The 23,113-nt window shown below is 39.4% G+C and overlaps 4 protein-coding genes across 4 annotated transcripts; 2 read left to right on the forward strand and 2 right to left on the reverse strand.

Annotated features, from left to right (window-relative positions):
- Positions 1 to 1,508: 1,508 nt before the first annotated feature.
- On the forward strand, positions 1,509 to 7,941 carry LOC116733867 (titin-like). The gene is made up of 2 exons (XM_032584759.1): positions 1,509 to 7,176; positions 7,315 to 7,941. Exon 1 carries the CDS (start codon positions 2,279 to 2,281, stop codon positions 4,445 to 4,447), a length of 2,169 nt encoding a protein of 722 aa, XP_032440650.1. The 5' UTR covers positions 1,509 to 2,278; the 3' UTR covers positions 4,448 to 7,176; positions 7,315 to 7,941.
- Positions 7,942 to 8,286: 345 nt separating this feature from the next.
- On the forward strand, positions 8,287 to 9,973 carry cib1 (calcium and integrin binding 1 (calmyrin)). Its single transcript, XM_032584789.1, has 7 exons — positions 8,287 to 8,467; positions 8,767 to 8,801; positions 8,896 to 8,995; positions 9,118 to 9,271; positions 9,359 to 9,477; positions 9,583 to 9,671; positions 9,755 to 9,973. Exons 1-7 carry the CDS (start codon positions 8,417 to 8,419, stop codon positions 9,774 to 9,776), a joined length of 570 nt encoding a protein of 189 aa, XP_032440680.1. The 5' UTR covers positions 8,287 to 8,416; the 3' UTR covers positions 9,777 to 9,973.
- Positions 9,896 to 11,997, reverse strand: rccd1 (RCC1 domain containing 1). Its single transcript, XM_032584774.1, is given in 9 exon segments — positions 9,896 to 10,273; positions 10,355 to 10,384; positions 10,472 to 10,627; positions 10,768 to 10,810; positions 10,812 to 10,873; positions 10,947 to 11,068; positions 11,153 to 11,312; positions 11,409 to 11,621; positions 11,723 to 11,997. Coding segments are annotated over 9 exon segments (1,188 nt in total). The 5' UTR covers positions 11,910 to 11,997; the 3' UTR covers positions 9,896 to 10,058.
- Positions 11,998 to 12,063: 66 nt separating this feature from the next.
- Positions 12,064 to 22,438, reverse strand: unc45a (unc-45 myosin chaperone A). Its single transcript, XM_032584804.1, is given in 22 exon segments — positions 12,064 to 13,210; positions 13,288 to 13,443; positions 14,346 to 14,463; positions 14,852 to 14,967; positions 15,050 to 15,163; positions 15,585 to 15,651; positions 15,727 to 15,854; positions 15,974 to 16,114; positions 16,248 to 16,389; positions 16,485 to 16,579; positions 16,659 to 16,959; positions 17,051 to 17,222; positions 18,223 to 18,319; positions 18,321 to 18,394; positions 18,468 to 18,636; positions 19,312 to 19,479; positions 19,598 to 19,639; positions 19,641 to 19,688; positions 19,770 to 19,945; positions 21,991 to 22,003; positions 22,005 to 22,184; positions 22,291 to 22,438. Coding segments are annotated over 22 exon segments (2,838 nt in total). The 5' UTR covers positions 22,315 to 22,438; the 3' UTR covers positions 12,064 to 12,913.
- Between the last annotated feature and the right edge of the window lie 675 nt (positions 22,439 to 23,113).

Below are 23,113 nucleotides of genomic sequence, written 5' to 3' on the forward strand. Positions count from 1 at the left end.
GTTGCTTCTTGTAGATGACAAATGAAGCTGAAGAAATGCCTCAGACTCTAAATATAAAAATGACTGAGGATTCTAATCCAGAGGTTTCATCATCCACCTCGGTCACTGCCCAAGGTAGAGCACACCTATCTTGTTGATTTTCAGTGTGGAAAGCTGTATTTTAAATTAACATTGAATCAGAAATGTTATCACATTTACAAAAATATTATTTAAAATTCCCATTCCTACTTGCTAAATTTAATGCCTTCTTTTTTATGAAATATGCCAATTACAGCCAGAGTAGAAGCAGAGTGAAATGGCACTTGAAGAGTTTAGTGTACCCTTTCTCCAAGCATCTATTTCATAAATACAAGATGATCAAAATCTAATTCAAATCATAATTTAATTTTTTTGGAAAAGGCTCTTTTTAAAAATACTTGGAATCCACCATACATGGATTTCAAAAGTGTACATCCCATTTGCCAGGGTTTGTAATATAAATAAATGAGATTGCGAGAAAATATTTCAAAACCTTTTCCACCTTTAATTTGTCCTTAATGTTCAAAACATTTAAAATCTGCTAGAGAGGTAACATGTACAAAAACATAAAAGCTCCAATGCCCTAAATTCACAACTCTGTACAGCCTCAATCAAATACTTTGTTTTATGTGCTTTTTCATCCAATTTTAACATTTCGTCTAGTTGAGTTTTGTCATCCTTCATAGGCAATCACAGTATTTTACCTTGCATCAACTACTTTTGAGAGCCACCATATGCCTTTACTGCTCTGTGGCTTCCTACCCTGTCTTTTACCTCTGGCGGAAAAAAAAAATTATCTGTACATTTATTATGAATTCACTTAGCAGGTTTTAATTGTAAATTTTCATTAATGCTCATTAACGGGGTTTTTTTTTGCTCATTCCAGGTCAACAATCTTCTTCTGCAGAGAGTGAACAAAACAGGGCAACAACTGCCTCTGCAAAAAACAAGGAAAATGCCATCAGGCCAAAACTCCAGTTAACATTTAACACATTCACGGTCAAAAGTGGTGAAGATCTAAAAGTAGAGATCCTTGTGGTTGGAGACCCTGCACCAAAGATTGAATGGAAAAAAGAAGGTCATGCAATAAAGGAGACATCAAGGCTAGAGATTTTAAATAAAGCCTCTTTAACTCTCCTTCACATCAGACATGGTGTCAGAGAGCATTCTGGTCAGTACTCTGTCACAGCAAGCAACTCTGCCGGGAAAGACACAACAACCATCACGGTGGTTGTTCTTGAAAAGCCAGACCCACCCATAGGGCCCGTGAGGATTGATGAGGTTAATTCTGACTATGTTATTATGTCCTGGGATCCACCTTCATATACAGGAGGCTGTCAGTTGGAGAACTACATAGTGGAGAAACGGGAAACAACAAGCACGGAGTGGCATACTGTGTCTGCAACAGCAGTTAGAACCACCATCAAAGTTACCAAGCTGAAGACAGGAAATGAATACCAATTCAGGATATGTGCAGAAAATAGGTATGGAAAAAGTGCTGCAATCACGTCTCCAGTTGTGACAGCAAAATATCCTTTCAGTGTACCTGCTTGTCCTGGCACTCCCTTAATATCTACTGTGACAAAGTATAGCATGGTGGCTGAGTGGGAGCCACCACTCAGAGATGGAGGCAGCCCCATCATTGGCTATCACATTGAACGTAAAGAGAAGAACAGTATTTTGTGGACCAAGCTGAACAAATTTGTTATACCTGACAGTCGCTTCAAGGCAAGTGGGCTGGAAGAAGGCATTGAATATGAGTTCAGAGTCTTTGCTGAAAACATTGCAGGACTGAGCCCATGCAGTAATACATCAGAGTGTTGTGTGGCAAGAGATCCCTGCGATTCACCTGGGAAACCTGAAGCAGTTGTGGTGACCAGGGACAGCATCACGCTTCAGTGGGCAAAACCTAAATATGACGGAGGAAGCACCATCACAGGATATGTTGTAGAAAAAAAGGAACTCCCAGATGGCAGATGGATGAAGGTGAACTTTACCAATGTTACTGACAATCTTTTCACAGTTTCAGGACTGACAGGAGGGCAAAACTATGAGTTTAGGGTAACTGCTAAGAACAGTGCGGGTGTTTGGAGTGTACCCTCAGAAAGCATAACCATTCTTGCTCAGGATGTTATTGAAGCACCCACTGCATTTATTGATCCTACATTTAAGAGTACTATTATCATCCAAGCTGGAGAAACTTTTGTTATTGAAGCTGATTACTTTGGGAAGCCTCTCCCAGAAGTTGCATGGCTGAAAGATGGAAAAGAAATTGAGAAACGGTACACCTAAAATAGAAGTCAAAAACACAATCACTCATACAACTCTCGCTGCCAGAGACTGCACACGTGTGGATGCAGGACGCTATGTGTTGAGTCTTAGTAACAGTGGTGGAACTACAACCATTTCGGTAAATGTGAAGGTCTTAGATAGACCTGGTCCTCCTGATGGGCCACTAAAGGTGAAGGTTATAAGTGCAGAGAAATGCAACCTTAACTGGAACCCCCCTTTAAATGATGGAGGTGCCAGCATCACCCATTACATCATTGAAAAAAGGGAAACCAGTCGTGTTACATGGACAGAGGTTGAACCTCACATTGAAGATATAAGTTACAAAGTGACAAAACTGGTATGTGGCAAAGAATACATCTTCAGAATTGCTGCTGTAAATAAATATGGGGCTGGGGATTTTTTAGAATCTGAGCCTTTTGTTGCACAAAATCCTTTCAAGCCACCTAGTGCTCCCTCCACTCCTGTAGCCAGTGCAGTGACTGGAGACTCAGTCGTGCTAACATGGGAAAGGCCTGAGAGCGATGGAGGCTCTGAGATTGATGGCTACATCCTGGAGAAGCGTGACAAAGATGGTGTGCGATGGACCAAATGCAACAAGAGAAGATTAAATGACATGCGCTTTAGATGTACTGGGCTTGCAGAGGGACATTACTATCAATTTAGAGTTCTGGCAGAAAATGCTGCTGGTGTGGGTGCACCCAGTGAGTCTAGTGAGTACATAAAGGTATGTGAAGCTACATACCCACCTGGCCCACCTTCCAACCCAAAAGTAACAGATTATTCCAGCAGTACAGTGTCTCTCATCTGGTCAAAACCAATTTATGATGGTGGAGATACAATCAATGGATATACTGTGGAATTGAAGGAAGCCACAGCAGATGAATGGATTGCATGCACACCGAGCACAGGAATAGAGGACACAAAATACACTGTAAAAAGATTAAAAGGAAATACAGAGTACAATTTTCGTATATGTGCAACAAATTCAACCGGTGTCGGAGAACATGTGGATCTACCTGGTTCTGTAGTAACAACTGAAAAAGTAGAAGCACCAGAGATTGAACTGGACAATGCTCTGAGAAAAATTGTAAATGTTCGAGCCTGCTCCACCTTACGTCTCTTTGTCACCTTAAGAGGACGGCCAGAGCCTGAAGTTAGGTGGACAAAAGAAGATGGCACTTTAGATGAACGCGCTCAAATTGAAGTAACAAACTCCTACACTGTGTTAATGATAGAAAATGTCACAAGAAATGACAGTGGAAAGTATGTGTTGACTGCTGAAAATTGCAGCGGTTCCAAATCAGCATTCATCAATGTGAGAGTACTGGATTCTCCCAGTGCTCCAACAAATTTAGAAGTAAAGGATGTAAAGAGAGACTCTGTCTCCATCTCCTGGGAGCCACCTCTTATTGATGGAGGAACAAAGATTTCACACTACATAGTTGAAAAGAGAGAAGAGGCAAGGAAGGCATTTACCAGTGTTTGTAGCAACTGTGTAAGAAATTCCTACAAGATTGACAATTTACATCAGGGAAGCTTTTATTATTTTCGAGTGATTGCAGTTAATGAGTTTGGCACTGGACAACCAGCAGAGACTGCTGAAGCTGTTAAAGTGTCTGAAGCTCCTCCGCCTCCTGGCAAAATCACACTGAGTGATGTTACTTGCAATAGTGCCAGACTTTCATGGGAGAAGCCTGATCATGATGGAGGAAGCAAAATCACCAGCTACACTGTAGAAATGCAAACCAGAGGAGACAACACATGGACAAAATATTCAGAGAGTAAAGCACTAGAGGTGACCATTGATGGGATGACAGCAGGAAAGGAGTATTTCTTTAGAGTGAGTGCTGTGAATGATAAAGGAACGAGTGAACCAAAATCCCTGTTGACACCTGTTGTAGTAAAAGATAATAGTGCTAAACCTGTTATCAATCTGTTAAACAACACATTTAATGTAAAAGTAGGGAATGATCTAAAGATTGATGTACCTTTCAAAGGTATGCCACTGCCAACAGTAGTCTGGAATAAAGAGGGAAATATGTTGAAGGAGACAAGCAGAGTAACTGTACAAACCTCTGAATCTGCATCTCAAGTATTTATCAAGGATGCAACGAGATTTGATGCCTGGAGTGTATGAGGTAATTCTGAGCAATGCTGCTGGAACAACATCAGCTGAAATCTTTGTGAACATTTTTGAAAGGCCTGGACCACCAAGTGATCTCAGTGTGGAAGAAGTTAGTGCCGACTTTGTATCGCTGACATGGCAACCCCCTCTTTACACCGGTGGGAGTGAAATAAGTAATTACATTGTTGAGAAAAGAGACATAGGCAGTTCAGTATGGCAGAGTGTGTCAGCTACAGTTGCAAGATCATCAATCAAAGTTTCCCGTCTGACTCAAGGAACTGAATATCAATTTCGAGTTGCTGCAGAGAATCGCTACGGAAAAAGCCAATATCTTGAAACAGAAACTAGTCATTGCCCAGTATCCCTTCAGACCACCTGGTCCACCAACTAACATTCATGTTGTCCAGGCCTTCAAAGTCTGTAATGATCATTGCTTGGGGAAAACCAGACAGTGATGGTGGCAGCCCTATCATTGGTTATCATGTTGAAAGCAAAGATCAAAGCAGTATTCCTATGGACAAAAGTAAACAGAAGCCCAGTGATTGAGAACCAATACAAGGTGACAAATGTTGAAGAAGGTCTGATATATGAGTTTCGTATCTGTGCTGAAAATTTAGCCGGTGTTGGACCCTGCGGTAAGCCATCTGAACCTGTCGCAGCAAGAGACCAGTGTGATGCACCTTCAAATCTCAAAGTTACCAATGTAACCAACACTTCAGTTTCACTCTCCTGGGATAAACCACACTATGATGGAGGAGCCAAAATAACAAGCTACATTGTAGAGCGCATAGAACTGCCAGATAGCTGCTGGTTGAAGTGCAACTTTACAAATTTAATGGACACTTTTTTTGAAGTAATCTGAGCTCTCCGAGGGTGAACAATATGAATTTCGTGTTACTGCAAAGAATGCGGCAGAGTGCTTTAGTGCACCCTCTGAAACCACTGGACCCATTACGGTGCAACATGATATAGAGCCGCCCATTATTATCTTGGATGAAAAATTTAGGCAGGTGGTGGTAGTCAAAGCAGGAGATGTACTTAAAATAGATGCTGAAATTTATGGTCGCCCTAACCCCACAGTGTTTTGGCTGAAAAATGGAAGAAACATAAGCACCAAGGGAAGGGTTGAGATATTAGCAACAAAGTCCCATACATCTCTCCTTGTCAGAGAGAGTGTTAGGAAAGATTCTGGACAGTATACTCTGACCGTACAGAACACAGGGGGTGCCACATCCAGGGCTGTTACCTGTCAAAGTGCTGGACATACCAGGCCCTCCTGCTGGACCTCTGGAAGTGTCTGGACAATCAGCAGAAAAGTGTACCTTGTACCTGGGGACCTCCTCATGAGAATGGAGGTGCAGAGGTCTTGCACTACGTTGTTGAGAAATGTGAAACCAGTCGTATTTCCTGGACCTTGTGTATGGTGACATGATGGCAACCACTTGCAAGATAACCAAGCTCCTCAAAGGAAATGAATACATTTTTAGAGTGAGAGCAGTAAACAAATATGGAGAGGGAGAGATTTTGGAAAGTGAACCAATAAAAGCTATGGATTCCTTCACTATCCCATCTGCTCCAAGAGATGTTGAAGTCACTAGTGCTACCAGTGAATCTATGACCATCTCCTGGAAGAGGCCTGCTTGTGATGGTGGTAGCCGTATCAGTGGTTATGTTATAGAGAAAAGGGAAAAGCATGGTGTCCGCTGGGTTAGAGTCAACAAAAAAACAGTCTATGACTTACGAGTCAAAGCTTGTGGCCTGCATGAGGGATGTGAGTATGAATTTAGAGTATTTGCTGAGAATGCTGCTGGTCTAAGTGAACCCAGTGCACCATCCCCTCTTGCCTTGGCAGAAGATCCAAAGTTTTTACCTTCCCCTCCAACAAAACCCACCATTACTGATTCCTCCAAGTCCTCCATCACTCTGACATGGAATAAGCCACTGTTTGATGGTGGAGCACCAATTACAGGGTACAAAGTTGAATTAAAAAAAACTGCAGAGGACTGACTGGACTGTAGGTGTTCAGAACACAGATAAAACAGAGTTTACAGTGACTGGACTTACAACGGGGGCAGAATATGTGTTCATTGTTAGATCTATTAATAAGATTGGCTTGAGTGAGCCCAGTCCTGAAACAGAACCCGAACTTGCCCTAGAAAGGGAGGAAGAGCCCATGTTCAACATTAACCCTGAAATGAGAAAGACTCTTCTTGTTAAAGATGGATGTAGCTTTACTTTGACTGTACCTTTCACAGGCAAACCTGCTCCTAGTGTGTCATGGGAAAAAGCAGATGTTGATCTAAGGGTTAAGGGGACTTATCCACACCAGCAGCTTCATTAGCCTCTATCACAGTAGAGCAGGCAACACGTGATGACTCTGGCAAATACAAAGTCAAGCTTCAAAATGTTGCTGGATCTGCTACTTTAATCATAAATGTGAGGGTTTTGGATTCACCAGGTCCTCCTATCAACATAACAGTCAAAGATGTGACTAAGAACTCTGCCACTGTTACCTGGGACATCCCTGAGAATGAAGGAGGAGGGCCTGTGAAGAGCTACCTGGTAGACATACGAGACATTAGCAGAAAAGGTTGGACAAGACTCACGGACAAATGCAGACGACTGTCATATAAAGTGTCTGATCCTGGAAGAGGGAGGAATCTACTTCTTTAGAGTCACTGGTGAAAATGAATATGGGATTGGTGTTTCAGCTGAGACAAAAGAAGGAACAAAAATGACAGGTAGAATTTCACTAGCATATACAAAACTGCAACTTTTAATCATGATCTGTGCATTAATTTCTGATAATGCTGTGCAATAAAGCTAATCTAATTTAAATGCTGTTATATAATTTAAATAATGTTATGATTTTATTCCAGGGACAACAGATTGGGAGACCAACCAAGGAGCTTAACTTTTTCAAGCCTGTGTTGCAACCTGACCAGATCAACTTTCTTTTTGATTTCTAAATATTTTAGCTTGTTTTTTTTTAACTAGTTTGTTTAGTTATAGTTATTTGTGTTAGGAATTTTGATTTGGAATAGACACTAATTTACATATTAAAGCTTGTCATTCTGATTTTCTTTTTTTTACATTTAGAGTAAAAAATGCTTAAATGAACTTTATGACTAACAGATTTTTGTTTATTATATAGAATAAATGCATCAATGTATTTTTTTTTGTTTAGAAACAATAAATTGACTATAAGACAGTAATACAATGAATTTTGTTTAATTGAAAAGTAAAAGAAGTAGCACATTTACTTTGGAATTTGTATGGCAATACAAAATATTGTATCACAAAAGTATAAAAATCTTTTAAAGTGTATAGTGTACTTCAAATAATTTGAATAAATAAAACCAAATAGAATCATTTTATTCAAGAAAAAAAATGTTTGGATTTTGACTATTTGATTAATCACAAAAATAGGTATTAGGGGAGGTGATGGTGCTTGCATCTGTGTTTATACAAATCAGTAAAATGATTTAAAATAATTTGTGACCGTAGTGAAGGTGATCCTTGCGTTTTTGTCTAATTCTCTTTTATTGTTCTGTCAGTTGTAGTTACCAGTACGACCTCTAATTAATAATGCACAATCATATATATATGATTGTACGATCATATGCACAATCATATGACTGTATGCACATATATATATATATATATATAATTATTAATAATAATATTATATATATATAATTGTTATTAATAATAATTAACATTAATTTTATTGATTTTATTATTATAATAATAATTTATTAAATTTATTTTTATATTTTTTACAAAAGTACAGTAAGGCACAAGCTACGTCATTTGAAGCCGTTACGGGGCGACGGGAAGACATACGGGGCGGGACCACGGGCGGGACAGGGTTCGCTCGCTTACAAGAAGCCGGAAGTAGGCCGAACGATCACAAACATTTTAGCTTCGTTTTAGATCACAGTACTGACAAAAACAGAAATATTAGTCTGACAGTTCAAAATGGGAACAACGGCAAGTCAGTTGCCAAAGGAGTCGCTTTCAGAATACCAGGTAAATGATTAGTTACTTCTAGAAAAGTTTGTTTTAAACTCGTGAAAAAGCGAGAAGAAGCGTAACAGCTAGGCCAGATGTTTTGAAATGTGAAAGAGGGGCAACTACCTCAGATAAAATAGTTTGCATTACTAGAGTAGTTGTTTATTTAGTTTTAAACCTCAACTGGCGTTTATTTTCTCCACCTGTTGTAAGCTTACTGTGGCAATATTACTATGGCTCACTAAAGGACTTAGAAACTTGAGGAGGGACTATTTTTCTTTCTTTCTATTATTATTAATCTTTCAATCAAATTTTAGGAGCTGACCTTTCTGACAAAACAGGAAATTCTCCTGTAAGTGATAATTTTTTATGCAAGTTAAGATAATTTAAAACTAACGAAAGTTTCCGATATATGATTAAGTTGTTGGTGTTTTTTCATATATTAGTGCGCACAGGAGATTCACAGAACTACTAGAGGGCGATGAAAGAAACCACCCAAACCCCAGAGTATCAATGGACGTCATCCTTACTCTAACAGAGCTGAAGGTCACTATCATTATTATATTACCATGTATAATAATGTCTTGTTTACATGCTGTTAGATTGTATAAAAAATGTGCACTATATAGGAAGATACAAGCAATGACCTTTGAACTTGCTCTTAACAGTCTAACCCTTTCAAGAAAAGAATCTGCCAAGTATTCTCCACATCTGAAAATAGAGATGGAAGCCTGACGTTCGAAGATTTCCTGGATCTTTTGAGTGCCTTCAGTGACTCTGCCACTCTTGAAATCAAATCCCATTATGCTTTCCGTATATTTGGTAAATAAAATAGATTGAGCTGGTTAACTTTATATAAGCAGACAGCAGTGTTTGTATTAAATAATATACATAATTATATATTTTTAGACTTTGATGACGATGGAACTCTTGATTATGGTGATCTGGAGAAGTTGGTGAACTGCTTGACCGGTGAGACAGAGGACACAAGACTGAGCAGTGAAGAAATGAGACAGCTCATAAGCAACGTGAGTTCACTTCTCTTTGGGGGTATGATGAGGAAATCTGGGGCACTAAAACATGTTTCTCTAAGTTGGTACACTGAGGCATCATTGGATTTGCTTTTCATTTAGATCCTTGACGAGTCTGACATTGATAAGGATGGGACAGTGAACTTATCTGAGTTTCAGCATGTCATTTCAAGATCTCCAGACTTTGTCAGGTTTGTCTTATTTCATTTTCCTTGCAAATGTTCATTATTCACTCATTATTGTTATTCACGCCTAATATTTAATTTCCCCACAGCTCTTTCAAGATTGTGTTGTGAAGACTATGCAGTGGAAATGTATCCTGTCTTTAATTTTCATTTCATTGTTTCATTTTAAGCAAAACCAATTTTTGTCACTTTCCTTAAATTATATTTACATTTGACTTTTTTTTTTTTAACACTTTAACAGTTTTATGAATGAAAAAAATTGTATCCCTTTTGTTTGTTGCTTTTCCTGAATAAAATGTTTTAAACTGTCTGTTCCCCAAAGTGTCTTTAAATGTGAACAAAAATTACAAAACATATTTTAATCATAAATGTTAAAGTATTTGTTGATGTTTCCTAGCATGTAGTCCAAAGTTCATTGCCGGTGCTCACAGGAGGTAATTCTGGGACATTTTTCAATCCAAGTACTTCCTTCTTGACAGCTGCAGTAAAAGTGTTCCATGACCCACAAACCACATCAACGACATGCAGGTTCTCATTCCTGAAAAACTCCACACACTGAGGCTCGTCTAAACTGGAAGTTGCTTGGTGTCCAAGCTGGCCGTATTCTCCTGAAAATACGAGAACATAGAGTTAGGAAAGCTCATTATTAACTGGTTGGTCTAAAAATGTCTGTCTGCTGTCAAACTTACCCCATCCCCAAGTGTAAAGATAGCCTGTTGCTGAATGAGAAAATATGCACTGAGTATCAGCTGCTCGTTCTAAAACAATAATTGGCAGCATAATTAATCTTCAACTGTATTCCTTACTTGTTACTGCAGCTGTGTGTCGGGATCCACAGCTGACTGCACTGATCTCACATGACGGACTGACATCGACCAGAGCTGGGAATGCCTGGATTGAAATGAACACTTCTTCATGTAGCTCTTCATCAGGACATGCGCTGAAACTGCCGCATTGTTCTCCTGTTCAATGCATTGAAGGATATTACTGTTAAATGAGCAACAAACGGAAAATTGAATTTTACTGGAGCCTGAGTAGGAAAGACTGAATGTTGGTAATCTGCTGGATTTAAGGGTTTACTTTCTAAAACATTCTGACAAACCTGCTTGCTGATCACTTTTCTGTTGTGAAGCTTTCCTCAAACCACTGTGATGGAAGTCCAAGTTGACCGCTTTCATTCCAGCCCCACACATAAAGGTCACCGCCATCTGAAATAAAAGACATTATTTATTTTTTTCTCCGCTTGGGGCCTGTGATGTAATTATTTGATTTAAAACTTACCACCAACACAGACAGAGTGCCAGCCTCCTGCAGCCACAGACCTTATGGGCATCCCCCACAGAGCCTCCAGTGTCCTGGGCTCCTCCTCAGGGATGAGTCCTCCATGCCCCAACTGGCCGTGGCTATTAAAGAAACATGTCCGCTGACAAACCAAAACATGCACAAGAGAGTTTAGATCAGAATCCCCAGAAGTGCATGAGCTCTACCTGCCCTGACCCCAGGTGTAAACAGCTCCAGCAGCAGTCAGAAGGATGGCGTGTTCTCCACCCAGTGCGAGGCTCTTGGCTTGGAAGTGAGAAGACAAGGAGCGGAAAATAGGGGGTTTAGAGGAAATGTATCCTCCAGGCACCAATGGCAAAGTCACACCTACATGAGAAGACAAAAATAAAAATAACAAACAATTACTGGGCAGCTATTTGATGCAAATCTGTCTCAGTTGTACAAACTCGGAAAGCAATATACCAGAGTTCTGTGACTGAGTCATCTCCATGCTCCATGATGGAGTCTTATCCTTGCTTTGCAGATCCCAGGATTCAATTCTGTCCGGGAAAGCAATGGTAAGGTGCGTTTCACTGATTACTGCATCTTGACAGCCACTGCTGTTCACTGTAACAGGACTGAAGGACTCATTGGAGATGGGTGCACAGAAACCAGCCAAGCGCACACAACTGTTCTCTGGAAGATCAGAAAACGCGGCAAGTTTATAGCCAGTCACTTTCTGTTCCATGCATTAAACATGCATTAAAGACAAAGTATTTTCTAAATAATAAACCTACCATCTAAAAACAAAGATGCTCTCCGACTCCAACTTGCTCTGATTTTACTTCTACCTACATGATTCACCAGCTCCACTGGATCGCATACTTTCTCTTGCCCCACAGCGCTGTTACTTTCTTCTTTCTCCGACTTCTCCGGCACACATATTTGAGCAAACGCATTGAAGCCAAACCCAAACCAGCGCATTTAGCTCGCTTTACTCCTTTGGCTTCCTTCGGAAGCTCCACGCAACGCTGAATCTGAAAACTGAACAGGAACCAACTGGAAGGACTGCGCATGCGCTTCTCCAACCACATGACAGCCGTGTTTTCGCTTACAATCGTAATCGACTACATGCAAGTTGTTTCGCAGAAAGTTTATTTTCATGATCTTCAACATCTCCAGTAAAAACGATACAATACAAAACACACCAGGAATGTAGTGATTCGGCAAAAAATTGAAACCAAAAGTGACAATTTCAACTGGTGCAAAACAGTACATTTCTATGCAGGATTTAGGAAAACAAAGCATGATTTGTATTGATATAAACAAAGTAGATCAGTAACCAACAACCACATAGGTCAAGAACTATAGGCCCCTTTTGAGAACCAGCATCGGTATCCAGAGTAACTTTTTCATGTGCTTCAGCATCAGTCTATTAAAAGAAATGTAGGTAAATGAAAACGATTGTAGTCACACCGAAATACTTTGGACATTTACGTGAAGAATGGAGTGTTTTTCAGCTGGCTAGTTATTATATTAGTCATCTATGCATTGCCAGTGCGGATATTTAATCAGATCACAATAATTACCTGATAAGATTTAGCTTAAACGGATTACCTGTGATCCATGCTCAAACTGTATAGACAAAGGAAGTATAAGCTAAAATAAAACAGTTTTATTTTAGCATCTGTATGCTAGTCTGCAAACAGTGAGTCCTCAATGATTGCATATTTTTGGTAATAATGCACATCCTGAAGATGAAAGGATTAAGAAACTTTGAGTGCATTAAAGTGTCTATTAAAGGTTATTTGTGTCCACATGTGTTTATATGTTGAAATTGTAGAACCTGCTTTAATAAATGTTCTATTGCTTTTTCACCATATTTTGCTCAGATGAGATGTCCTCTTAATAACTCACTGCAGGCAAAAATTAAGATTTCTTCACTTTTCACTTCCAAAAGGCACATTCACACTCTGTAGGAGTGTTTTTCAGGGCTCAGTTCCTTTGCCCTTTTCCTTTTCTATCCTGTCTTCTCTGTTCCGAATGATGCCATACTCCACTGCTTTATTTAGACAGTTCTGAGCAACCTTGGAAACAGGACCTACTGCGCCTTCTCCTCCCTTTGCAAGGACAGTGAGTATCTCCAAAGCTTCACTCTCCATAAGAGTCTCAGCCAGACCTTTCTCCGCCTGCATCATATTCTGAACTATGACCACGCCGCGGTGACGCAGGTCAGATATTTCACTGAGCAGCAGAGCCTGGAAAATCTCCAGCCAATGGGTTGTCTAGGAAAGACGAAGCACAGAAGTCAAGTAGAGAATAAGTGCAGCATTTAAGAATACATAGGTAAAGGTTTTCTTACAGTTCCAGGGATTCGAGGGCAGAGCTCTGGCTGTTCGGCAGTCAGCATGGCCAGAGTGCCTGCAGCAGCCTTTCGGAGCCTTTCATCCTCTTCTCCGCAGTAAAGCACGAGGAGCTTCAGGCGATCGTTCCCTGTGGCTAAGAAGAGCTTCTGCACCTGAGGACAAACGGCATGATTTTATTTTTCAGCCTTTCTTAAGATTTAGTTTTACGGTGCCTTGTGAAAGTATACCCCAAAAACAACTTTAATTTTTTATATATGTACATAAACTGGAAAATTTAAAAATATTTCTTGGGATGTAATTTCAAATACATTAACACAAAGAAGTGCATGGCTGTGGAGTGGAAGGAAAATACACCATGATTCAAATCTGAAAAGTGTGGCTTATTTTTGTATTCAGTCCAATTTTTTTCTTTGAGCCCTAAATAATACCCAGAGCAATCAAATGCAATCATATGTCACAAAAAGAGTAAATAGGACCCCCCTGTGTGTAATTTAATCTGAATATCAATCTAGCCAGTTTCATGAAGTCTTCAGCAGATTGTTGAGGAATTTTACTGAGCAAACAGCATCATGAAGACCAAGGATCATAGCAGACAGTTTCAATGAGAAAGTTATAAAAAAAGCTTAAGCCAGGGTTAGGTTATAAGACAGTACCCCAGGCTCTCTATTTGCAGTTTGGCAAGCTATGCAGGGGGAAAATGGGAATAACCAGCACCCCAAAAATGTGGGCAAAACCTTAATGCTCACATTAAAATCTTTGTATATTGTGCTGATTATTCCCATCTTTTGCAGTTCTTCAGAACTGGACATTTATTTACTTTTCCCCCCATTTTATACACTGGAATTGTAAACACTACTTTTCTGCTCAAGCTATGCAGGGAACATAGCCAAAACTTCACAATAACACACTACTTTGTGATTTTCCTTCATAAAATATCCCAATAAAATATATTGACGTTGGTGGTTGTTAGGTGACAACATGTGAAAAAGTTTAAGGGATTATGAACACTTTTGGGGGTTACTTTTAAAGGTGGTGTTAAAGATTTATATGTTACCTCTGTACTCAAAACTAAATTACACATGCACTCAGTGGCAGCAGCTCGGACCAGCTCATTCTCTTCAAACATGTAGCCTTCAATCTTTGGCAAGGCTTTTTCCTTGATGATCTTTTGCCTGTGGAAAGAATATAAAAATGAAAGATTCTAAAAAATATCTGTCAAGGCAAGCATGGCAACGTACAAGATAACTTAAAGGAGAGCAAAAGAGTTTAAGAATCAGCCTGTCACTTAATGAACAAAACAATAAACAATTGTGTCTGGTTTGCATAATCCAACTTTTCACAGGAGTTTGCTATTTAAAAGGGCATTATAGCTTCTACTTAAAAATGGGCATAGACTACAATGGAATTATGTATAGAAATAGATAAAGTAATCCTAACTTTAAAAAAAGAGACCAAAGAAATTTGAACTGGAACCACATAAACTCATATTGATTTCAGTAATTCCAACACCCTTTGTATATTTATGTATTTCTAGGGAAACACTTCCCCCTAGTGGCCAACCTGAGTCTTTCACTGATGCCGGCCAGGTTGGTGAGAGCCATCAGAGATTCGAAGTTTTGCAGCAAAGTGCACTCCAGCTGTAAAAGGTTCACGAACGGTCGCACCACCTCATAGATCTGCCAAAACATGGGGAAAATTTGAGGCACATTCAGTGTTTGCATTATTATAAGCAAATCTACTTTTGCATTTCTTTTTTACCCGCTCTCCTGGAAAGGCAATCTCTGGGTTAGATGTGATGGCTATTTTTGCCAGGGCTTGTGCAGCTTTGACCTTTCCTACATCTGTGTTGTCAGTTGCAAGGGGGATCAAAGCCTTTTGAAAGGGATGATCAATAATTAATCCTTCTAGCACAGAGATTGGATTAAAGTGCAGGTTAAAGCGGGTATACAGTACATTGGCTCGCAAAAGTATTTCAACGGGATTTTATGTGAAGGATCAAATGCAAGTAGCACAAGGACATAGCATAGAAGGAAATGACAATTGAAAAGTGGTCTATGTACAGTATGCTTAATTATAGATTATTAAGAAAATAAAATGCATGGAAAACCTTCAGATTTTTCTTTGTTTACTATTGTGAAAATATATATTTTTTTCACAAACATTACTTTGTGTTAATCTCTCATGTAAAATCCCAATTAAAAGACATTGATGTTCCTGTGATGAAACGTGAACACTTATAAATTGATACATTGATACAATTTACACAATTATACATTGTATTATTGTGTTTTACCTTTCCTCCACCTTGTGCCACCACTGTACCTCTGTCCTCCTGTCGATCAACTAAAGCCAGGAAAACCCTGCAAGGACAAAGGGTGTAAAGAAACCTACAGACAAACTGTCTAAAGAAGAACGTTTGCTTTTTTTGTTGATACCTGGCAATAAATTCCCTGCAAGCTTCTGTGAGGGCAGGACTCTCCTGTTTGACCATACACACCAACGCTGACACAACACCAGCTTCCAGAAGTTTGCCTAGCCTTTTTTCCACAAAGGATGGTGCATCCTAACAGCAAAAGAGATTCACCTTCAAAATGATCACACTGAGTGATGATACATTAGAAAATATAAAGCAGTTTGGCATTACAACTAATCAGACTCTAAAAAGAAGCAAGTGTGACACACCTTGGGATGCTCCTCAGGCACATGCTGCTTTGCATACTTGGCCAGCTCCACCAGCTGAGGGTCTGGTTTCTCCACATCGTAGCTGTTGGTGCAATTTACTAATGTGGAGCCCACAGCAAAGAGTACCGTCTTATCTTCCGACTGCATGAAACCAAAAAGAAGCACACAACAAGAATGTGATTTAGTGCTGTACGTAGATCCCTCCATGACTCCTTAAATATCTAAAAAGGTTTGTGTTTCACTTGTATGCAGAAAATTAAAAGATCAGTACAACCTTTGCCAGATCAAACATGGCTAAGAGAGCATTTTTGTCTTCCACTAGGTCTTCCTTCACATCAGCGTCAAAAGTGAGGTAGGCAAGACCTTCCACAGACCAACGGCGAGATGTTGGGGGAAGAGACTCATTACACAACCACCTAAGAGGAACATAAATGGTACTTCTCTTTAATTTTACAACCCAAAATCCACTGTTATATGTTGATAGGATAAAAACATAATCAGGAGCACGAACTTCCTGCACTGTTTGGCGAGCTTGAGCGTGGATCCCTCTGCAAATTGCTTCATGCTGAAATCTGTGCCTCCTGCTGATCCAAGCTTACACAAGCCCTGCATAACAACCCACACAAGACAGTAAGTTTCCTTTCACTAGATAATGTTTTTCCCTCTATCAGTTTGTGACACTTACCACAAGAGCTCTCACACGTATCCTGTCATTCTCACTCTTCTTGTAGAGGTCCTTCAAGAGCGCCACGCCGTTGGCTGTGATGAACGAGGCTCTCTTGGCCTTGCCTGCAGCGTGGATGAGAGCCTCCACGGCAACCTGTTGGTGAGTCACATCTTCTGAAGCACAGAGAGAGATAATGGCGTCCATCATTCCAGACATTTCCAGAGTGATGTTGCCCACATCGCTCGGTCCTTGGAGGAGCACAGAAACTGTCTGAATGGCACGCAGTTTGCCATCTAGGCCAGACCGTCTGAAGTGTTCCCTATCAAGCAAAAAATTCTGTGAATTATTTTTCTTTTTCTAGGGAATTTAATGATTAATTTCAGGAGAAGCTTTAGAAAGATTTGACTTACTGAACGTATTCTTCGCAAAGTTTATTGAAGTTTTCTCTCTCTTTGTCGCTCTTGAGGTCATCATAGAGTTTGCTAAGCAACACAGAGCAGCTCATGTGAGTGTTTTCTGTAAGAGGAGGCCCCTCTGACAGCTCAGCAACAGTCCCAGCCACTTGCAGGATTTTCTTCAGTCCTACAAAAGAACAGAGTGTTCTTTGTCTCAGACAAAACTTCTGGTAAATATTCTAAATATATCTGCCCCCTTTAAATTATTACACACTTTTATGTCTGTGATCAAAACAAATATTATTAGAGAAAGATAAACTGAGTGACTTGAAAAAAATTGTTTTCCAATTATGGTTTCATTTATCAAGTGACAAAGCAACCTGGTCCTATGTGAACAATCATAAATTAGTTGGGATTGACCACATTTTTCAGAGAGCAAAGTTAAATTTTGCTGGTTATACACAGGTCTGATCACTGCCACACCCACAGAAACAAGAAATCACATAACTAGAATCTGTCTGAAATTATGAAGTAGGCTAAAAGTTTCAAAAAGTGACAAAAGAGCACAAAGACTTCTCTCACAATATTCTGTGGAGTGACAAAAGAGGAACCTTTTGGAGGGTATGCATTCTGTTACACCTGGAGGAAACCATAGCTATACTTAACAAAACATTTTGGAACCAACATACCAGTCAGACATAGTGCTGCAGCCTGGAACCACTTTGCGATTGAGCTGAATGCACCAGACCAACAAATCTAACTGAGATGCTGTACTCCACAGTGACCTGAAAGACTTATTGCCAACTATCTCAAACTGTTGATTGTAGCTGTTACAGCAAGGGTGGGACAATCCGTTATTAGATTTAGGGGGAAGAAAACATTTCACAAAGGGTCAGGATGGTTTTGACAGACTTTTCTCTTAATACATGAAACCATCATTTGAAAACTACATTTTATATTTAGTCAGATCATCAAACAAATTATAGTATCAGACAAAGATAACCTGAACTATTTAAGCGTGGCATATAAGCTAAAACTGAAGACCTCCACTTAGAGGCAAATACTTCTTCACATCACTGTTTTACCTTCTCAATATAATGCAATGCAACAAGAACATGAAGAAAATACTTGTTATGCATCCATAAAAGCATTGATATGGGCTGTTTACTTGCAGGTGTGTTTCCTACCCTGATCTATCACCCATAACGAGAGGGAGTTGTCAGGGTTCTTCAAGGACTTGCGGGGTACTTGCTTGACCAGGAGGTTGATGGCGCTGTCTCTGCCTAGGCCCGGACACATTTTGGGCTGGAATCATTTCCAAAAGGTGGCGTAGCATCGAACGCAGTTCCTTCGACGGTTCTGTGACAAATTCATAAAGAAAATTACCCCAATGGTATAACTTAACGGAGTGTTGCCAAGTCCAGGTACTCACCAGGAAGTATGGCTTCATCTTTGCCTCTAATCTCTCTTTTCATGCCCTCTGTCAGGGCCTCAAACATCACCTGCAGCAGGTGGCATGCAGCCAGAGACACAGTGGAGGCTGCTGACCCCATTACTGCACACAGCTGTTCCATTCCCAACTCATTCACGATAGCCATGGTCTGAGAATAAAACAGCGAATGTCAGCATGTTACCACATATTTTATCATCTGAAGAACAAATGCCAGAGATTGTCTCCTTTCATCTTAGTCCAATGGAGAAACTTTAACAGAAGTTTGTTTGTAATTTAGAAATTAACTAAATGATCTACTTTCAGCTCTCTCTTAAAAAAATGGTTCTGAGAAGATTTCTAATTCATGTTAAATTCAGAATCAATACTAGTATTAAATACTAAATTAAATTAATACTAGATTATGACCAATTATTGAAGGAAAAAAGATTGATGCAGATATTTTATTTATGTGGAAATAAATAAAACCTCTAAACCTAATAAATGGTAGCGGCAATTTTATTGCCAACAACTGCCATAAATGTTTGAGGCAACTGGCAATCAGTATTTTACTTCACTGTAAAGGAATTTATTTTTTTCTTCCAAAGTTTGGAGGATCATCAAGATTTTTGTTTAGAAAATTTGAGACAGGCCTTGTGATCTATTTGTCCAGCTGTGTTTTTTAACCTTTTACATGGATTTTACTTTAAGTTACCAGCAAAGTGAATACATTTGAATAGACAAATGAGGAGTTAATCTTTTGGTATACTCTCATTCACATTCAATGAATGGAAAGAATTAGCAGGAAGAGTTAACATTTTTGACTTTTGAATTAAATAATACTTGCTCTTGATTGGTGTCCTGTGCACAATCCTACTAAGGTCCTGAGACCAGAAAGGACAACATCTTCCTGCTTTGATGACAGAAGTTTCTGGATCAGCTTCACTCCATCATTGCGGAAGATCTGCTCGGCTCCTCCCTCATCTCGGGACAATACCACTAAATTCTGAGCTGCCTGAAAAAAAACAACAACTTTTTAGGTGACTCACATTTTTACAGATAAATAATGAAAATTCGAATAGATTGACAAGTAAGCAAGAGAGGTTTACTCTGACTATACAAGCCATCTGTACCTTCTGTCGATCGGAGTCTTTAGCAGAGGAATCTAAGAGGACAGGAGAACATCTGCTGCACACGAGCATCTGTGGAGTTTAGCTGTGCTGACTAAAGATCGAAGGGAGAAGATTTGAATTAGCTTCAGTTTCACCATGATCCAGATTTAAGACTTAATCAGCCTCGCGTCACCTTCAGCTGGATCTGTGCTCCCAGCTGTCTGAGCAGATCCTGGAAAGCTCGGTTTTTGGGCTCCAGCTGGGCACACCTCTGAGTATCCAGGAAAGCCTGGTCGAGCCGACCGAGCTTCTGGTATGCCTGAGCTCGCCGAAACCTGGCTTTCACATCGCCGGGGTCTGTGTCAAGAGCTGAAAAGGGAAGATAGTAGTAAAATTGACAATTGTTATTCACATGAAATTCTGAACTAAAATAAGAATTCAAAGAACACAGTCAAACATCCCATTAAAAACCCATAACCCTGTACTTGATGCCTTTGATGCATTGGGTGAGGAAAATAATAGAGATAATATCTAAAGCTTCTTCATTGGGCTTTGTTGTCTTCTATCCAGATGTCCCACATAGTAAGTCAAATATTTAATAAAATAATTGCAGCTTGTCGACTTTGAAACGTTTCTGCGGTCATTTTTAGTTGCTTCCATATGCAGCTTAACTGAGCTTCTATAAGTTAGTGTAAAATAATAAATGTAATCTCTATGTCTGGCAATAATTAGATTCACTGATACATTTGTTTTTAAAGGCTGTATGATAGTAAGAAAACATACAATTGAGAGATTATTGTTGATATCATTTGCTAGAGTAATTAACTCACTTTGATGTCCCCCTTACCCACTCACTCTACATGAACATCTCTGTAGCTGAGATCTAAAACAGGTTCGGCTATTAACACAGCAGTGAGAAACAGTTCAACAGAACCAATAATTTATTGGCATGCAGAGCAGGAATAGCATAGCAGAGCATAACACTTGAAATATGATTGCCTTCCAAATACAGTGGATCCTTAGAATACAGATTGAATTCATTAGAGCAGGCAGTTGCCTAGATAATGTGGATGTAGAAAGAAGTTTCCACAGCTAAAATAATTGTTTCTACATTGTGTCATCTTCAAAGCTCACATAACAACCAGCATCTGTCATATTGAGCATAATATATGCATCATTCCTTTAGAATCGTTTTTGCCAAAGGCATTGCATTGTGAAACATTAATAAAACTATAAATAATATAGACAGTGCTGTTTCTGTGGGAGGACTTTATGTTTGAAAAGTTTAACAGGGAGGTTTTGAGAAGGAAAATCTTACTTCCTTGTACCTCCAATGAGGGCATCATTGCCACTGTTGGCTTTTTGCTACTAGAAGGCAAAGTGAAAACAGTAAGTCAAAGTCAGGCACAGGGACGGGCAGCTTGTGTACTTAACATAGCCATCCTACACATTCCTCTGAGGAGGAAAATGTGTGTTCAGGACAATCCTGAGTCATTTCACTCAAAGAACAAAAACAAAACAAACTCATATTAAAACGGATAGTAGTATTCGACTAATTAGAGGTTTAATTAAATTAAATTAAACCTGCAGTGATGATCCGATTTTATTATTCAGCTCTAGTGAAGTGAAGTTGAAACAAAACAAACAAAAAGCATTCAATAGGGACCTAAAAAAATGATTCCAGGTTAGAAAATGTATATTTAATTTAAGTTCTTAAGGTATTAAACTACTCTGCCTTACTCTAATCTACACTAACTTAGTTGTTTATTTCAGACAAAAACCTCTATGTTTTCCTCCCATTTTCTCATATTTATTGGAGGATTATAAGTTGTTTACACCAAGAACAAGAAGGTCTATGTTCAAATCCTGACTCTCTGTCCCTTCTGCATGTGCATAGTTTCTTTCACAGAACTTCAGTCTTCTCAAGCAGTCCAAAGGTATGCATGTCAGGTCAATTGGTGGAGTATGCAAGTTTGTACTTGGTCTCCACGTGTTGCGCTGTGAAGTACTTGCAACCTGTTCAAGATTTACCCGACCTTCTCTCCTAACTAACCCATTGCAATGATAATTAAGGAACTAATGGATGGTCTTTCACAATTCAATGTACTTGGATACCTTTATATGCTTAATTTTTTCCTTGCTTTTTATTCACTTTCATAATTGTCTTTTGTTTTGTACATTGAAAACATATCCATTGTTTCTCCTATGTAGTACCTTCTTAATAAGTACTGAACAGTGCAATCCTGGCTTGTGGTTACCTTCAATACTGGTCATTAATGAATTTTAGCAGGTTGAATGAATGCTTTGTAAACAAGCTGAAAACCTAAAATGTCTGCAAAAAGCAGGCATTTAAAGCAGCATGTGATCGAAAAGAATAGTAATAAAATACAATAGAATAATAGAAATGGTCGGACCTTTGGAGGCATCAAGCCTCTGCGTTGCTGTACTCCTCCAGTTTAAGGTAGCAGGCAGATCTGTTGCGGTATAATACAGCGCTGTCTGCCTGGCTGTCAGTCAGCTCCAGCGCTTTGGTGTAGCAGCAGAGAGCTCCCTGCATGTCTCCCGCCTTGAAGAGGGTGTTCCCCTCCTCCTTAAGGGCTGCGGGGTCCTGGATTCAACAGCAAAGGTGAGCAACGAACGGACTCCCAGAAAGCTTTCCAAAATATGCTGAATGAAATAAAAATCAGCCGAACGGCTCACTGCAGCTTCCTTACCTTCTGCCTTTCACTTTCACTCATCTTTGATTGATTATACACAGCACGAAGTGACTTTATATGTTGAAGTTTGTATTCAAATATGGCTCATATTATCACGCACGGTGAAAACTCCTAACATCTCCCAGTACTTCCTGGTGTACGTAGCACGTTCGTGACGTTTACGCACAAACCACTCCCCTCCCCTACCACGCCGCTTTACCATAAAAGGAAGAAGGCTGCCAAATCATTCCTGTCTGCATCTCTACTTTATTTGGTTATGTTAACTTTATGGTATTCTTCAGTGCACACAGACAAAGACAGCTACATCAAGCCGCATTTACGTTTTAACCTAATTGAAACAACAATTCATAACAAGGTATAAGTACAAATTCTAGTAATTTAGGTGTCATAACAAACAAATCCTTGCTTAGTTAAATGTTTTACAGTATAGCAGCTTTGTCAATCAAATATTATTTCTAAAGACACAAGCATTTCATTGTGACAAGGGAAGAGTATATAAATGTCAAATTAGAATAAGATAAATTATGTTTGTTTAAGAAAATAAAAAAAACAATCTAATGTATTTTATCGATTCATTACACACTTCTGATTTGACAGTTGTCCAGCAGTACATTGGCACGCTTCACAAGGAAGATAAGTCACAATATGACATTGCTGGAAAAGCTGGCAGTTCCCAAAGTGCAATTGGAAAGTTGATTAGAAGGAAAAACTGCAGCAGAAAAAAAAATGCACAGATAACAGGGAAAACCACAGGCTTGAGATGTGTTCAAGGAAGGCCCATTCAAGGGTTGAAGCATTTTTGTACCTGGCTTGTTTCTGG

Source organism: Xiphophorus hellerii, chromosome 2 (assembly GCF_003331165.1).
Source record: "Xiphophorus hellerii strain 12219 chromosome 2, Xiphophorus_hellerii-4.1, whole genome shotgun sequence".
In the NCBI taxonomy this organism is placed as follows: domain Eukaryota; kingdom Metazoa; phylum Chordata; class Actinopteri; order Cyprinodontiformes; family Poeciliidae; genus Xiphophorus; species Xiphophorus hellerii.

What these genes read in the sequence shown, in the direction of transcription:
- LOC116733867 (XM_032584759.1), top strand. Translation starts at nt 2,279, where the DNA reads ATGGAAAAGAAATTGAGAAACGGTACACCTAAAATAGAAGTCAAAAAC.
- cib1 (XM_032584789.1), top strand. Translation starts at nt 8,417, where the DNA reads ATGGGAACAACGGCAAGTCAGTTGCCAAAGGAGTCGCTTTCAGAATAC. An exon ending in TTATGCTTTCCGTATATTTG is followed by an intron (nt 9,272 to 9,358) that starts GTAAATAAAATA and finishes ATATATTTTTAG; the next exon opens with ACTTTGATGACGATGGAACT. An exon ending in AGATCTCCAGACTTTGTCAG is followed by an intron (nt 9,672 to 9,754) that starts GTTTGTCTTATT and finishes ATTTCCCCACAG; the next exon opens with CTCTTTCAAGATTGTGTTGT.